This window comes from Arvicola amphibius, chromosome 5 (genome assembly GCF_903992535.2).
Source record: "Arvicola amphibius chromosome 5, mArvAmp1.2, whole genome shotgun sequence".
NCBI lineage: Eukaryota > Metazoa > Chordata > Mammalia > Rodentia > Cricetidae > Arvicola > Arvicola amphibius.
Window position 1 is genome coordinate 34,178,935 of NC_052051.1, and position 18,154 is coordinate 34,197,088.

Genomic DNA, 18,154 nt, shown 5'->3' on the forward strand with positions numbered 1-18,154 from the left:
TGCCTTGGGTTCAATGGACTCCAGCTCTGTCTGTCTGTACAGATGTGTGTGTCCTCGGGAGTTAGGATGCTTTCTCAGGCACCTGTTTTTCTGTCAACATGTATTTATATGTCTTGTACATTCTCTTGGGTAAAAATTTAGTGTTACGCTTAAAAAAAGCAGATATACCAAACAACACAGTATGATGCTTGAGGAAAAGGGATGCTTGTGGAATCAGCTCAAGTCACTGAAGTAATTTGATCATTCTAGCAGGCAAACGGTAAGACAAATAGGAAAACGCTATTCTTTCTGTCAAAGTGAGGAAATCTAAGGTGTTCCATGATTTCAGTATACCACGCCTTATCCTTTTTTTTTGTTTGTTTGTTTGTTTGATTGTTTGTTCGTTTTACTAAGGATGGCAAGTTTCTAGGGGTAATCTTTCTTTTTCACTCTGTATTGTCTTAAAAATCTCCAAAGTTTTGTTCAAACTACACTCCAGGACTTGACAAAGCAAAGAGAAATACAACATGCCCTTTGCAAACTATTCCTTATGGCTTGCTCATGAACCAAAAAAAAAAATCCCTCCATGGTGGCAACTTACCTATTGGAAATCTTCTTGCTGACACTCTGTTGGCTCATTTACACTGTCATCCTGGCTGTTCATTTCAACTGTAAGCAGAAAAGGTGCAATAATTATCAAACCTAAACTCTTAAATGCACGAAAATGGCCACTCCGGTTTGAAATCGTTCCCATTGCCTGTCTATGCCTTTTCTGTTCTCATTTATTCATGACAGCGGGGACCAGGAGGTTAGGATGCACTTTCCTCTCAGCTGAGCTGTCATTTCATGCAAGATTTGTGGTTTGGCAGGCTGCGTGTATTTATTACCATTCTTAAATAAATAAATTCAAAGGCCTTAATACACATCTAAGGAAAATAAAGAGAAAACAAAGAGAAGCGGAGCATTGACATGCAGAGAGGTGCACTGCTCCCTTCATAGTAGCAATGTCAACAGACCTGTTTAGTTCACTGTGTTTTCAATTTCAGAATTCAAAACAGTTCCTGCAAACTGCCAATGGGTATAGCAGCCAATAGATGCCAGGAGATAGAAGAGCCACACATGTGCCTTTTACTTGATTGTATTCAGTCTATGTGAGCATTTGCATAAAAATAGAATGTATAATTACTGCCTTTCTCCAGAAGTGGCCCAAAGCAGTCACTCTGGAAATTTCCAAGGGTCAGCAAGTTTAATGAGATTTTTTTCACTATCCAAAGCCCATATTGTAAGCTAAGAAAATAAATATAGAAATGGACAGTGGGGGACTGGGAATATAGCTCAGTTGGTAGAATGCTTGCCTTGAATGCTTGAGTCATGAGTAGATTTCCTAGCAACACACACGTGAAACAGACAATGACAGATAATTACAACAGTAAAATTCTGATTTCAAATCCCTGGCCAGCAAACATAACCTCTAGCAAAATGTCCAGGACCAGTGCCGGTGGTCATCAGTTTCCAATTTGTAAGAAACCAAGAAATACACCCAACTCCTAGTTAGCGTTCTTATGTCAACGGCCTCCAAATACAGGATATTTAACTACACATATCCCGCTTACCTGCTGAGCACAGACAGTACTCACCAACACCGTGACTGTACTAACCTCTGGTTATTTTTATTTGGGAAGTTTTCACTTATTTGCACAAAACCGACAATCTAAGTTCCTTGTTTTGCTTTCAGAACATGAACCAGTAAAAGAACGGAATAATGGTGGGTGCTGGTCCCATATTACACAGATGCTTGGAAGAGAAATGCCCTTGGATGGCCACGATCTCTCCCAGCGTTACAGGCTTAAAACACTGGTCTCTCTTCCCTTACCTGAGACAGCACCATTTTCTTAATTATTTGTGATCTTGTTTCAAATTCCACCTGTGAACTCACCAGATGAAACAGTTCTCTCAGCCAAAGAAGGATTCGTGCTCTGTTTAACCTGGCACTCAGGCATCCCTCTCAGAGTGGAGCGTACAGGGTTAAGCAGGGAGAAACACTCGTTTTCTGTTCCTGCCTCTAGTCAAAAGACACTAAGGCCTACAACCTATTAATACATTGTTCTATAAAAAGTAGTCCATGATAAAATAACTCTGTGGAAATGTAACGTTAAATCATATTAAAGAAGTTCTTGCTGAGTCTACAGGTCTCCACTGTATCTGGGGTGAAAACTCAGCATTTTGCACACTTGTGTCTTGTTCTTCATGGAGCAGCAGGCAAGCTGGACATCCTCAGAGCTTACTTTGGGAAGAAGTAGTAAGGAAACGTGTCCATGGTTTTGGAGGTGGGTTGGAGCATCTTCTGGGTCAGGAATGCTCATGAGTAGAGATCTTAGAGGTAAGGGGGGGCAGGTCAGGTGAAGGCCAACCTATGGGGTGGAGAAAAGCCTGCTATATCCTTTACACAACCGTGTTACTCCCCCTGATGGCTGATTTTTTTCTGAAGTGATTATCGACTCAAGGTAATTTACTTTTCCTTTTTACCCCGTTAAAGGTGGAGAAATGTGGAGCTGCCTGGCTCACCAACTAGATCTGCTGAAAGACCATGGCGCCCACTTTAACAGAATGAGCTTGTTTGGAGGCCCTAGCAGGGGAGTGTAGTCTACCCTGGCTGGAAAACTCTTCTTCCTCACGAGGAAGCAGACAACTTCAGGAAGAATGTTCATGGCGCTGTGAGGGAAGAAGGGGCAGCTGCCTGGCTATCCACATCAGCCGAATCAACAGTGACAATAAATGGGGTGATGGATGTCACTCTCACAAATGGGGTGACAGATGTCACTCTCACGTGCTAGTGTAACAATTGAAAAGGCACATTGAAGCAGGCAGGTGGCAAAGACTTACTTGTGGCGTCCTTCCCTTCACTCCAAAGAGACCTGCACGGGGAGGTGTTTCTTGCTTATGAGAGGGATGTATAATTAAGGCCAAGCCTTAAATGTGAAAGAGAACAAAGCTAGCCACAGAAAAATCTGGTGCTGGAGAAAGCCCTGTGCCCCCCGCCCCGTCTCATGGCACCAGGTAGGCTCAGGGCCTGAATCACTACAACTACATTAGACTTGGTAGCTAACTACCTCTACAATGCCTCCTTAAATCTATGGTAGCAGAGTGGAGAACAGAACTCTCCCTGCTGGGAAGACAGGTATGAAAGCAAACTAGCATCAGGATTTGTCTGGACCCTGTGATCACTCCTGCTGTACTTTGGCCCAGGACCTGGGAGAAAGGGGAGATCTTGTTTTTCCGCCATGGCTCAAAGCCTTTAGATCAGCTCTAACAACAGGCAGAGACCTGTGGGTTCCAAGAAGAGACTCCACTTTGGGTCTGAATTGGGTCCAGGTTTGGCAGTCTATAGCAGAGATGCTCCCTTCCTGTGACTAGGAAAATCTCTCTGTATGTGACCCAGCTTGGTGCCAGCCTTGCTAGCTAAGGGACTCTCTTTACCATTTATCTCATATCTCAGGTAATGCAGCTTTAACAAGCCAGTTCACAGAGTCCCAGCCTTGTCCTGGCACCGGGAATAGACTGTGCCTCGTGTTTTGGCTCACACCAATACCAACTGAAATGTGGGTCTTTGATGTATGCGACCGTGCAGGTCCTTGCTACCTTGAGACTTAAGCACATCTTGGCTTAGTTTCAGTGAGGACTGCTTTGCTCAGCACTAACTGAACCTAGTATGCTATACGGTCATATCTCTGAGGGTAGGGCAGAGTAATAAGTGATAGTTTTTAGCAGCTCAGGGCCAAGTTCCAGGATATAATCTGAAACTGAGGAAAAGCTAATATCTCCCATTCCCAGGTTTGGTTACTAAGAGCTCTGGAAGATCTCCAATGCAAAGTAACGACATGGGGTACTGGACTTCTAAAGTATCTAACATAGCTTGGGCTGGTTGCAGCAATCTGTTGCCTCAATTTTACTTTACCAATAGGCAATCATTTCTTCTCCCATTTTAAAAAGCAGCATTTTATGTAGTCCAGGACAGATTAAGTTTATTATGTAGCTGAGCATGACCTTGAACTTTTGACTCCCCTTGCCTCTACTTCCAAAGAGCTGAGATTACAGGTGTGTGTCACCATACTTGACCAATTTCCTTGTTAGTGTGTATTTTCTCTTCTGTTTCCATTCTTTATATTATATTATATATTCAAAAAAATTTATAAGTGTTGTGTCAAGTGTGATGAAAATAATTATCTTTGCTTTATAAGATGAAGAATGGAAGAAAGGAAGTACAGGAAAGCGAGGAAATGATTTATATAGTGGCTGAGGTAAGACCTTACCTTGAATGTAAATGAATCAATTTTCCAAGTAAATGTCACAGTTTCTGATTGGGATGAAACACATGACCAAATAACATAGTGCTTTGAAGAAACTTAACTCACCACTCAAGGTATGTATAGGTTAAGAACAAAGAGATGGAGGGAACTACTCTATGCTCAGGGGGTTCAAGAGGAAGCACGAATAGCTGTCATACAGCAGATAAAAAGACTTAGTATTAGTGAAAAGGGGTAAGGTGGGTTGTTTCATAATGACAAAGGGGTCAATTCTGCAAGAGAACAAATTTTAAATATATAAAGCTAATCTTAGTAGCACGAAGAGAATAACTAGCCTCTTAACACAGCAGCTGGGGACTTTTGTGTTGCATTTGCAGCGATGGTAAGACCCTGTCGACAGAAAATCCCAAGCCGACAAAAGGATTAAATCGTACCCGGGACCCAAGGCTTCAGCAATCATTCACAGGGTGTTCCATTTTCCAAAGGCACATTTGTCTGACCTATACACAGAACATTCTTCGGGACAGATAATTTGATAGAACATACAACAAAGCCCATTACATTTGATTAATTGTAAATTATACTGCTTAGGATTTAACAAAACAAAACAAAAAAACATCAATAGCAAGGAAAGCTTTAAAAAACCATGTAAAACGTCCATTTGAATAATCAGTGGATGCAGGAATCAAATTGGTCACTGGGGTATATTGAAACAACACCCGTGTGATAGCCTGTGGGAGCTTCTAGGCCAGTGCTGTTCTTGCTCAGCGGGTTCCGTCTGGGACTCTTGTCAGTCAGCATACACAGTTAGCTTCTTTTCACTTCATGCCAGCCCTCTCTCACCACCACATTGCTCTCCAAGGTTCTCAGCTGGCTCGGTGAGCACTCAGGACTCAAGTGTGAGAAGAAAGGAGCTCTCAGCTCAGAGCTGGGCCTGAAGGGATTTAACTTGTGTGGCATACTACGGAAGCAGCCTGACTTGAACAGTAGGTCCCATTCTCCTGTGTCTCTCTGAGTGACAGAGAAGGAGAAACAAAGGGCTGCTGCCCAGCTGTGGGTGTGGGAGACATCAAGGTACCTCCACACATGGTCCTTCTGTTTCCCTACTGGCCTGAGCAAGTCATGTCCGCAGACCATGGGCTCAAGGAGTCAGTTCTACTCAGGGAGGGAGCTGTACACGTCAACACATATGAGTGACTGTAATCCTCTGTCCTTCCCTTCTGTCCTTTCTTGCCTTAACCTCACTTCCTTTGCCCAGGCTTCAGTTCCTTCCAGTACAATTTTATTTGGCATATAGCTGTGTAAATATAACATAACATATAAGTATTGATTATAATAACCCAGCTGACGGGCTTCTTAAGATGTGAAATAAGAGTCCCATACTCTCTCCACTTTTATTTGACAGAGTTCTATAAATTATAGCCAGAGAACTTGGGCTAAAAGTAAAACTAAAGGACCCCCAAAGTGGGAAGTTGCCCGTGTTTACCAATGATTTGATTTTACTTGTAGGAAATGTCAAAGACCCCTCTCTAGTAGAACTGCTAATTAAATTCAGCAATGCTGCAATAACATATATGTAGCACTGCTTATGCCCATAGTGACCTGTTTTAAATGGAAATAAATCAATCAATCCCATTCCTAGGAGGAAATGTAACTATAAAACATTGATGAAGGAAAGGAAAGAGAACACAAAAAAGCAGAAAATGTTTGTACTACCCCAACTTGATCCATATAAAAATTCTAATGATATTGTTCACACAGTGGGAAATAATTTAATGTGTAGCTATAAAAAATCTCCTGTAGCCCAAATGGTCCAGAGCAAGAAGAACAAAGGAAGGAGTGGTAAATATACTTCAAAACTGGAATGACCAAACCACCAAGGTTTGGGCTTAAACAGACATGTGAGTTACTAGATAGTCTAGTAACTAATATGCACATGCATGAGACAAAGGACAGCTCTTTTCACTAAGTGGTGTGCATGTGTTGGATATCCTCATGCAGAAGAGTAAAACTAGACTTCTCTTTTTCGTCAGTTACAAAAATCAACTAAAAGTAGATTAAAGACTCACAGAAGACATGCAACTGTGGAAGGAAACCAGGGGAAACACTACAGGTCATTGGCAAGGGCAAGAGTCTTTGGCACAGACCACAAAAAGGACAGGAAACAAAAGCTAAAGTAGACAAATGGAATTTCATCAAACTAAAATGTTCTTGTGCAGCAAAAAATAATAATAATTGATGGATCTATTATATTGAATAAGAGAGAATCTCAGTAAACTACACCTCTGAAAAAGGGTTGAAAGCCAAAATAGAGGGAATTACAGAAATGTATTAGCAAGGGAGCATGGGACCTACTTTATAAATAAGCAACAAATCTAAGCAGACATTTCTCAAAAATGGCCAACAGGAATATTGAAGTAAAGATTAAAAATTGCACAAATACATCCTTGCAGTAGAAATTATGGTTATCAAAAACAATGAAAATAATAAAGGTTGACAAGGGTTTGGGGAAGCCTTGCAGACTGTTAGTGTGAATTTAAAATAGTATAGTCATTATAGAAAGCAGTATGAAAGTTCCATGAAGACAGAGAGAGAAAAAAAAAAAAACTACCATATGATCTGGCAATCCAACTACTGAGCATATATACCTGAAGGAAACAAAATCAGTACATTGGAAAGAAGCAACACAATATTCAAAAATATAGAAATGAATGTTTATGAATTTCTAAGTGGATAAAGAGAGTGTGGTATAGCTAGTGGAATACTCATTGCCATTACAGGAATGAATCCTGTCATTTGTGACATCCGTGGGAGTCGAGATTATATTAAAAGAAGTAGGCCAGATACAGAGAGACGAGTGATTAGTCGTCTCTCAGAAATGGAGTGGAAGATGGTGATGATCAGAGGTCAGGCACACTGGGGGTGGGGGTGGGGCTCAGTGATAGCTGTTGGGTTACAGTGAGAAGCTGGGGTCCAGGATTGCATGGGAGGGTGTCTGCAGATGAGAGCAGTAGGATTGTATTGCCAAGAGCTAAAACAAGTATGAGGTTTTACCAGAAAGAACTGAGTGATACTGGAGATGGCTATTCTTAACTGACTTAGAAATTATATGATTTGTCTATAGACCATAGCATAGACCATTAACAAGTGTAACTTTAACATTTTAGGTATCACCAAAAATAGTAAACCTGTATCACTTTGCATAGTTGATATCCTATGGATTCTAGTTTTCTTTACTCTGAGATCAGCTGCTGCTGAAGGGTTAAGGGATCTCCTCTGTGACTTTTCTCCCTTCCCAGACCCAAGGCAACCAGACTCACTGACTTCTGTTTTATCTAGTAAGCTGCCAAGATCACTGGCCCGGCCTTCCGAAGTCTACAGAAGTAAGGAAAGTCCCTTGTGCTGTGGGTGGCTGCTGGCTCTTCTAGCCTGGCTTCTCCTGCAGCAAGTACTTGGTGTTACTAAAGGATAATTCATCTAAATCCCACTCAGCATACCTCTCTAATCAAACTCAAAAAGACTCTTTATTATAATATTTAAAACACAAACCCCAGTGACCCAGCAGAATCATGTCTGCAGAAACAGGTATTTTTCTAATGCAAATAATGGCATTTCAGAGTGTTCTCAGCATGGATGTGTAGGAGAGGGGATGTTAATAAGTTCATGGTTCTGGGATCTTTATATGAATCTGATTTAAAAGCATCTAAAGTTAAGTGGGTTTATATTTAAGGTGCTCTGAAAGAGTCACTGTGTATTTAGTCAAAGCATCAGAGGTGAAGCAGTTGAGAGTATGAGAAGAATCTTAGCCCAAGCTCACTGGAGGGCTCCACAATGCTGGGGTAGCAGGGATAACAGCAGGCCAGGCAGATTTCAGCTTGACCTTGAATGACTCACTGTGACCTCAATATAATGAGGAATGTTTACGCCATAAACCACGTGTGTTATCTTAAAACAGAATTTGTTCATACGCACACACATAAGCACACTTTTGGCTTTTGAAATTTACTTTTGTTCTAACCAAATATGTCGATTCCTAGATCTGATAGTTCCCATAATCCTAGATTTACAAGTGCAAAAAATACCACAGATTTGTAGCTGAGCACCGGTAGCTCAGACTCACTCACCATCAGGACCTGTAGTGGTTTCTGTGTCGCTGGAACCTTGGCTTTTTGCAAACACAGATGATGCATCCTCGCCTTGAGCTGAAGGAAGGAAAGCAGAGAGCCCTGGTTACTAGAGAATCAGCACAGCCCTGCTGCCAATCTGCTCTCACCCTCCACTGCCCTCTTAAATTGAAAAATACTCTGGGAATTTAACTTCTGCAGGGTGGGTTAGAGGAGGAAGTTGTGGGTCGAGATGATTGAATACTTCAGTGTTGTCTTCTAAGTTCTCTTTAATTTCTGAGATAATCACATATGTAGCTTCTAAAATTAGAAATCTAGTAGGATAAAAAGAAAGATATGTTTTAATCAACACAGTGTGCAGTTTAAATTTAGGGAAGGAGGAGGTGTAGGGGGGAGATAGATAGATAGATAGATAGATAGATAGATAGATAGATAGATAGATAGAAATAGAGAGAGACGAGTCTTTTAAAACAACCATGATGAAAAAAGCCTGATCTTGCCTAAGGCATGCCTGAAAGCTGCAAAGTCCCTTTTCTTCACCAGAAGGGTTTTCTTGTTAATCTACAGAAGAGCAACACAGTTGCCCCCCCCCCCCAGGGGACCTTCTAAGACACCGAGTGTTGAGTGTCCAACGTGTTGTTGGCTTGTGTTGTATCCCATGTTCTATATGACCTTTAGAAAAAAGGCCATCCATTCACTGTGGTTAAAGTTATAAAACACACCCCACACACCAATAAATAAATAGATGGATAGATAGATAGATAGATAGATAGATAGATAGATAGATAGATAGATAGATAGATAGATAGACAGACAGATAGAGAAACCCAAGGTTTCTCTGTGCAGCCCTGGCTGTCCTGGAACACACTCTGTAGACCAGGCTGGCCTCCAATGCAGAGGTCCTCTTGCCTCTGCCTCCCTAGTGCTTGCATTAAAGCTGTGGGCCATCACAGCCAGCTGATACAACATTAGCTGCTGCTAGGAGAGGATTGCTCACCTTTACAGATATTCAGAAGGGCAACAACCTCTCAAACCTTAAAATACCTAATATGTTTTCCCACCTAGAATGTTGGGAATTTACAAATACAGGCACCTGAAGGTTTTCTTTCTGTACTTTTTAAAGAGAAAGTGAAATTGTTTGACAGGAGGATGGCCTGAGAGGAGAATAGGTTAGATTCAGTGTGTCAAGTGGGGATAAAGCAAGAGGGGCAGCTCAGTTTGTGGTCTTGCAGAGGGAAAGGCATTTGCTGGTAATCTGTACTCTTGAACCATTTACTGGTACTGACAGTCAAGAAATATGGCTTAGTGTATCTGGTTTCATGTTGAGGTCTTTGATCCACTTGGACTTGGGTTTGGCAGCGTGACAGGTATGCATCTAATTGCAAACCTCTATGCATTGATGTCTGAAGATACTTTCTTTATTTCATTGTTTATTTATTGATGCTTTATCAAAAATCAGGTGTTCATAGATATATGAATTTTCATCTGGGTCTTCGATTCGGTTCCATTGATACATCTATCTGTTTTTATGCTGACACCATGTGGCTTTTATTGTTCTACTCTATAGTACAACTTGAGATCAGGGATGGTGATACCTTGAGTGTTGTATATTTTGTTTGTGTTCAGATAAATAAAGCTTACTTGGAGATCAGAGGGCAGAGCTAGCCACTAGTTAACCACAAAGGCCAGGCAGTTGTGGCGCACACCTTTAATCCCAGCACTTGGGAGGAGGAAGCAGGAAGATCCGTGAGTTCAAGGCCACCCTGGGCTACACAAGACTGAACCAGTCTAAAAGAGAAACAAAGCCAGTTGGTGGTGACTCACATCTTTAATCCCAGCATTAGGGAGTCTTTGTCTTTCTGGACCTGATAAAAGACAAAGTAGGGGAATAACCTTGAAGACATTGGCACAGGACACAACTTCCTGAACAAAACACCAATCGCACAGGCACTAGATCAACAATTAATAAATGGGACCACATGAAACTGAAAATCTTCTATAAGGAAAAGGACACCATCAAACAAATAAAATAGTAGCCTATAGGATGGGAAAAGGTCTTCATCAACCCCACGTCTGACAGAAAGCTGATATCCAAAATATTTAAGAACTCAAGAAACTAGACATCAACAAATCAAATCATACAATTAAAAAATGGGGTACAGATCTGAACAGAAAATTGTCAACAGAGGAATCTCAAATGGCCAAGAAGCACTTAAAGAAATGTTCATCCTTAGCCATCAGAGAAATGCAAGTCAAAATGACTCTGAGATTCCATATTATACCTGTCAGAATGGCTAAGATCAAAAACACAGTGACAGCTCATGCTGGAGAGGCTGTGGAGCAAGAGGAACACTCCTCTTTTGCTAGTGGGAGTGCAAACTTGCACAACCACTTTGGAAACCAATGTGTCAGTTTTTCAGAAAACTGGGAATCGATCTACCTCAAGACCCAGCTATACCATTCTGGGTATATTCCCAAAGGATGCTCTGTCATACTGCAAGGACACTTGCTCAACTAATGTTCATAGCAGTTTTATTTATAATAACCAGAAACTAGAAGCAACTTAGATGTCCCTCAACCAAAGAATAGATAAAGAAAATGTTGTATATTGACACAATGGTGTGTTACTCTGCTACATGAAATTACATCATGAAATTTGCATGCATATGGATGAAACTAGAAAAGATCATGCTGAGTGAAGTAACCCAGACCCAGAAAGACAAACATGGAATGTACTCACTTATATGTGGATATTAGCTATAAAGTAAATGATAATCAAGCTACAACCCACAGACTTAGGGGGGCAAGGTAACAAGGAGGGCGAAAGGGCAGGGGAGATACAGGAATCTCACTGTCATGGGGAAATAGAATTGATATCACAGGTGAATGGGGGGGACTGAATGGGGGTGGCTGGGAATGGGAAAAGGAGGGGTCAGGTTGGGGGAGCATGGAAGGAGAGAGTACTAGGAAAGACAGCTAGAATCAGGGGTATCTCTGAGATGAGCTAGAACCTAGTGCAATGGAACCTTTGACTAAATATTTGACCTGCAATGTGCCCTGCCTACAAGATATGCTGGGAATAAAGGTGGGACAGAAATTATGGGAGCTGCCAACCAATGATTAGACTAGCTTGAGACCCATACCATGAGAGGGAGCCCACCTCTGATATTGCCTGTAGGGTTAAGACCCAGAGGCTGGACAACCCAGACACCTAGGATAGAACCACACATGAACAGCAATAAATAAATCAATAAATGCCAATGAAATGACTCCTAGTGAATTTTGCTATACTCAAAGATTGTTTCCTAGTCCAGTTGTCATCAGAGAGTCCTCACCCAGCAACTGATAGAAACAGATGCAGAGACCCACAGCCAAAGATTAGGCAGACCTCAGGAAGAGAAGTAAGGAGGGGTATGGGAGCCAGAGGGGGCAAGGGACCAAGAAAACCAACACAATCAACTACCTTGGGCTCATATGCTCATAGGGACTCACAAAAACTGAAACGCCAACCAGAAAGCTTGCATGGGACTGACCTAAGCCTTCTGCACATGTTACACTTGGGAAGCTTGGTCTTCTCGTGGGACTCCTAACAGTGGACATACGGGCGGTTTCTGACTTTGTTACCTGTTTTGGTGTCCCTTCCCACCTACTGGGTTGCCTCTTCCAGCCTTAATAGGAGAGGAGATACTTGATACACCATGACTGGCTGATATACATGGAAGGCCTGCCCCTTTCTGAAGAAAAAGGAGGAGTGGATGGGGAAGAGGTTGGACTGGGAGGAGAGAAGGGAGGGATGGAAAACTGATTGGGCTGGAAAAAATTAATACTAATTTTAAAAAAGAAATATGACTTTGACATGGTTGACCATGTAGCTTGGTAGGTAAGTCAGAACTTGAACATGTAAATACAAGCAGAGTGGGGGAGGAGAAAAAAAGCCATTTTAAGATTTGCGGTATGAGTTAAGGCTCATTTAGTTGAAAATGCTGAAGAGGCTGTTGTATTGGATATCGGAAAAGGAGTGTGAAATACACAGGAGGAATCAGAGAGATGCCATTCTTCAGTAAAACTGATGATACAAGATTAGATGAGCTGGCACTGGGAAAGGCTACCACAAGAAGAAAAATCTTCAGACATAATCATCCCGTAGCTCTGCTCGAGTTCTTCTAGTAATGTCTGAGGATGAGATCGGGACACAGAAAAGAGACCTGGAACTTGCAGCTCGACCTGTCACCGCAATCTCACACTTTAACTCTGAGTCTACCAGAAAGTTTAGCACTTTGCAAGTGCTCATTAGCACACTACTTGCACTTGTGTGCAGAAGAAATCAGTGATGTGTCCCTATAGGATGGGGGCATGGGCAGTTTGTCACTTGAGATTAAAAGCATAGCAGAAATAAGGAAAAATGTTTAACTTCATAAACACAAGAAGCTTTGGAGTGGAGCTACAAGTATTTTGAAAGAGAAACTTGCATTTTTTTTTATCATAGGCATTCAATAATATTAAAAGGTATAAAGAACTTCTAAAAATAAACATATAGGTCAATATTTCAATAGAAAAATTGCACGAGATTTGAGAGTTCACAAAGTAAGAAATAATGTCTTACCTTCAAGTGAAAGATGATTCAGTTTTATAATTACAAAAGAAATGTAAATGAAGGCAATAATGAGACAGCGTTTCAGCCTGAGCTCGGCTCTGCTGATGTGGACTAGGGGAGATCTCTAGAAGCAGCGGGCAGGCTGCTGACAAGAGTTATTTTAAGGAACCAGTGAGCTAATGATGCAGCACAGAGCCCATGAGGAACAAAGCTGTGGGCTGGCGTCCCAGTAGCAGTGACGGAACAGGCACTCGAGGTGTCTTAGAAGGTTGATGGAAGGCAAGAGTAAGTGGTGAGGGCCCACCAAGGAAGAAATACCCTGCTAAGTACCTCAGGTTTTCTGCAGGGCTAAGACAGATCAGTTGGGAAGTAAAAATGAAGTTCGGGGTTCGGGATACAGCAAAGCAGTAGAACCCTTGCATAGAACGTGTGAGGGGTACGTTTCATTCTCAGCACCACAAACACATGCAGAAAAGCACTTTTAATCCATTAAAACAAACCAACGGCAACAAAAAAACGCCTCCTTCTTGAATCTTGGGTTACGTTTCTCTATTACAGCGGTCTTCAACCTTGCTAATGCGTTGGAACATAGTTCGTGTATTTTAATACAGTTCATGTTGCAGTGGCCCCCAACTACAAAATTATTTCATTGCTACTTCCTAACTAATTTTGCTATGGTTATAAATTGCTAAGTAAATATCTGATATGCAACCCCGAAGGGGTCTCAACTGCTGTAGTGTGTTCTCCTGCCTGTTGGAAGTGAAAATAAATCCCGGGAGGAGGATAAAACCACTCAGAATCTCAAACTGTCCTCATGAAATTTTTAAGGGCAGTGTCCGCCATGCAATGAAAAGTTACTCGGCAGCCCGAAACTGCTCCAACAGGGCACTGAAAGCCGAGAAAGTGAGAACAAGGTGTTAGAGACAAAATATTGATTGGCCAATGTCTATTAAGAACTTGGGTGTTGAACTGAGTAATTTGCATGACAAAAAGCTTCTCAGAGAATTGGGCGCTGTAAAACATGATGATCATTCTAGAACATAAATAGATAGATAGATAGATAGATAGATAGATAGATAGATAAATAAATAAGGGGGTATGGATTCAATAGGTGAATTTGATGGCAGGTCCACTCAGCTGAAGAGCAGTTAGTAAACTAAAATCTGCGTCAGGAGGAAATGCTGAAGAACAAATAAAAAACAGGTGAGCGGGCAGGAGTCCTGTCGGTGTGGTCCACACTGAGAACTGAGCCGGAAGAGCAAGTCCAGCTCGAAAGTTGAGAGAGAACTTAGAAGTTGTGGAATCCTCCTTATAATGGGCAAAACCAATATTTTAACAAATAATAAATTCTAGTTTGATGGAATTGATGAGTGAAGCAACATTTGGATATTCTGTCAAGGGTGTGGTAGCAATAGGCAGAACTAGTGCAAAAACAAAACTCAGATCAGTCATTCTGAAAGTGCTGAAAATCAAGGTTAAGGAAAAAATATAAAAATTACCTAGTCAGGAAGAGGGGCATTGGACTGCAAAGAGCAAGGGTTGAGATTTGTGCATGAGCTCGCAGCAAACAATGAAATGGAGACTCAGTGTGGTGTGGTTTTAGCAATAATGGAAAAGTGTCTTCAACCTAAAGTTCCACGCCCAAGAAAATCTTTCCAATTGGCATTTGAAATCAGAAGTATTTTCAGAAAAACAAAACAGAATTCGTTGATAGTATCTACTGGAGGGATCATCTCCAACGTCCTGAAAATAAATTCCAGGTAGGTTACAGAGCCAGTCGGAAAAGGTAACATGGGAAAGGAGCCCCTGACTGTGAGGTAAATAAATATCTTAGCCAGAGAAAACATTATCTTAACAAGGAAGGGACTGGCAATCTGAAAAAAAGGCTAAGTTAGCAACACAGATTTATCAAAGCATGTCATTAAGAGTGTGCCCAGGATTCCTGTACTCAATACCCAAAGAAATACGCAAACCATCATTAGGAGGACAGGAAAGCCAACAGAAAATGAACAGGACACGGTCCCATGACAAAGGGATAGCTGTGACAAAGGGTGGCATGCTGGATAGCCACCAAACTTTTAAAATAGCTCTTACCACATGTCATAGTTTGGGAAAACCATGGATTTTTTTTTTCTTTTTCCAGTTTGTTTGTTTTTGGTTTTGCTAGCAAAACCACTGTGAAATGTTCTGATCCTTATCTCACTCACTGGAATGTAATCAGAATTGAACAAAGGATAGCATTAATGTTATATTTGATAAGAAGTTATTACCATGGAAGGGAAATTAGCTGACCCAATTCTACTGGCATGTGACTTCCTTGGCATTCTCCTCGGGGATCTCGTTTTTGAGGGGAGCTACATCTAGGGACAGAGTGGAAGGGCTGAGAAAGAGAATTCCCGATACGACCAATAGTAATAACCCTAGAGAACTTGTACTGAACAGGTTGGGTACCAGTCTATTAAGCAATACTCAGCAAAAATGAAGTAAGATGCACAATGCTGATACCAGCTAGCTAGGCCAGGGAAGGCCAAACTGAGCCAAGCAAAGTTCAGAAAGCCAATCAGAAAACAGTTAAGTGCTTGCCCTATGCCTGTGCGTTTAACCTCATTTTACTGTGTAGCTTGTAAGATACCTTAGGCTCAGACACTATGTTAGCACAGATTAGCATGGCTTGCAATAGATGGTTTGAGATCCATAGAGGCAGAAAACACAGCAGCCATCAACGTTTGAGCCCTCTATGAGACTACACTCCTGGAACACAGAGAGGCATTGTCCATTTGATTTGTTCTCAGAGTTTGAACAGTGCGTTTGGTGGATGTATTCATTTATTAATGTTACTCTGCACAGTTTGTGCCTGCATGTACTGCATGTGACTTGAATCTATCTGTCAGTGTGCACTGGCATCCTTCGATGACCTTGCCTGTGCATGTGTGTTAGTGTGAGTATGGATGTGTCTTCAGCCTGGGGGTGAGGGGCGGGGGGAACAGACATTTGTTACTCTGACATATGAGTGTGACACTGGTGTTATCTGGATGGCTTCTATCCTGCTGAGCAATGCAACTGAGTGTCCCAGAGAAATGAGTCCATTCCACACAGACAATAGAATCTGATAAAAACAAAATGCCTCTCTTCTCTGTTTATTCCAGTTTGTCTGACCATCGCCCATTTTGATTGGTGCTGCTTGGAACATAAACAAAAGGTGTATTTCAGGGCTCCTAGCAGGAGATAAAAGATGCTGAAACAGAGTCTGGGACACTCAGTGCCATTTTCATTTTCAATTACCAACTGCCACTGTTCTCCTCAAAGCTTTGATTATAGCAACCTTTGCAAGTCAGTGACATTCCATAAAAAGTGATAAATGGAGCTGGCCTCATCACAGAAGAAAAGGTGCCATGATGCATACTGAGTACCAGATAGCTAGTTTCTTTTTTTTTCTAGTTTCTTAAATATATAAATTTGAAGAAATATTGGAGGATCCTTCAAAATCATATTTTGAGATGTTTACTAATAGTTAACTCATCCAAACAAAGAATAATAATAATTTCTCAGAATATACAGTTGCATATGAGCTACAGAGATCAGGGCCTATTAGAATCCCACTTTATTGAATTAAAGTGGTGTTAATCCAAATGAAATATTCTTGAACCACTATACCAACATCTGGGTACCAATTTCACTATTGATTATTGAAAATGTTCATTTCCTACCCGATTCCCTCTTGGGACACTATTTCACTGTCTACTGATGCTAACTTTGGTCATGAAAAGTTTTTGGGCTACATGGCATCTGCTGAATCAAGTCACTTAGGGACTGACCATTTGTACAGTTGAGTCTTTGCCTATTTACTCATATTTTACCTTTGGGAACATGCTTTGCATCAGCTGGTCCAAATGAGGATGAGTACAAGACTCAACTCAGAGCTCCACATGCTTTTTTGACCAGAGAAGCTATAGTTGGTCCTGATAGTCATGATCAAAATACTTGATTGGGGCTAGAGAGATGGTTCAGCATTTAAGAGCACTGGCTGCTCTTCAAGAGGTCCTGAGTTCAATTTCCAGCACCCACATGCTGGCTCACAACCATCTATAGTGGAGTCTGATGCCCTCTTCTGGCATAAAGGCATATATGGAGATAGAGCACTGATATATAGAATAAATAAATCTTAAAAAAAGAAAATCAGCTTTATGTCATAAACTTTGTAACTGAATTTTAATAGCTGTGGCTAATAAAATAATTTAACATATAGCATTATTATGGCTATGGCATATGCACACACACTTAATATATGAAAATGGACCCAATCTTAACATTGTTTTATAGTTCTATCTCACAGAAATTATAGCTGTGAGAGCACAAATTTGATTTGTATTTAACAGCCTAACATAAAATCGTTTATTTCTTTAATCCTTAAACAAAAAAGATACATGCAGAAAATATTAAAATAAAATATCCAGAAAAATCTCCTAATTTGAGTTTTGTTTACTTTAGAATGCTGCAAAGATGAAAGAAAACTGGTCTTAGAGTGGTGTTGGAGGTCCTTCTGTATATATGTTGCTTTTATTGGTTAATGAATGGAGAGGCTGCTTAGGCCTGTGACAGGATAGAACGGAGCAGGGACAGGAATTCCAAGCAGAGATAGAGGAGAGAAGAGGGTGGAGTCAGAGAGATGCCATGTAGTTGCCGAAGGAGATAGATGCCAGGACCTGGTAAGCTACAACATTATGGCGATAAATAAAATAATAGAAATGGGTTAATTTAAGATGTAAGAGCTAGTTAGAAATACACTAGAGTCATTGGCCAAGCAGTGTTGCAATTAATATAGTTTCTGTGTGATTATTTCGGGTCTAGGCAGCTGGAAAACAAATGAGTAGCCTCTGCCAACATTAGAGTTTAGAGCATCCATCACATATACTTAACTCCCAAGCTCAAATGGAAGAAGGCTATTATTCCATGTGTATAGACACTAAATAAGAACTTAAAAGCTTTTAGTTCTTTTTAGGCTATTACTTGTTAGGGATGATGAGCTCAATTAGACCTTGCTTTGCCCTAGACTGCCAAGTTCACTATCTAGGTCTAGACTCCCAGTCTAGCTAAATGGGAGGAGATCAAAAATCCATGTAATAAGGAAGGACAAAGTATTCACATAAACACAG

At 41.1% G+C, this 18,154-nt stretch overlaps 1 protein-coding gene across 1 annotated transcript in view; it reads right to left on the reverse strand.

Moving 5' to 3' along the window:
- Positions 1-580: 580 nt before the first annotated feature.
- The window catches only part of Macrod2 (mono-ADP ribosylhydrolase 2), a 1,850,149-nt gene continuing 1,832,575 nt past the window's right edge, over positions 581-18,154 (reverse strand). Inside the window, exons 17-18 of the mRNA XM_038330425.1 lie at positions 8,408-8,485; positions 581-648 (exon numbers count right to left, since the gene is read on the reverse strand). Of these exons, the coding sequence (XP_038186353.1) occupies positions 581-648; positions 8,408-8,485 (146 nt within the window). The remainder of the gene's footprint in view (positions 649-8,407; positions 8,486-18,154) is intronic.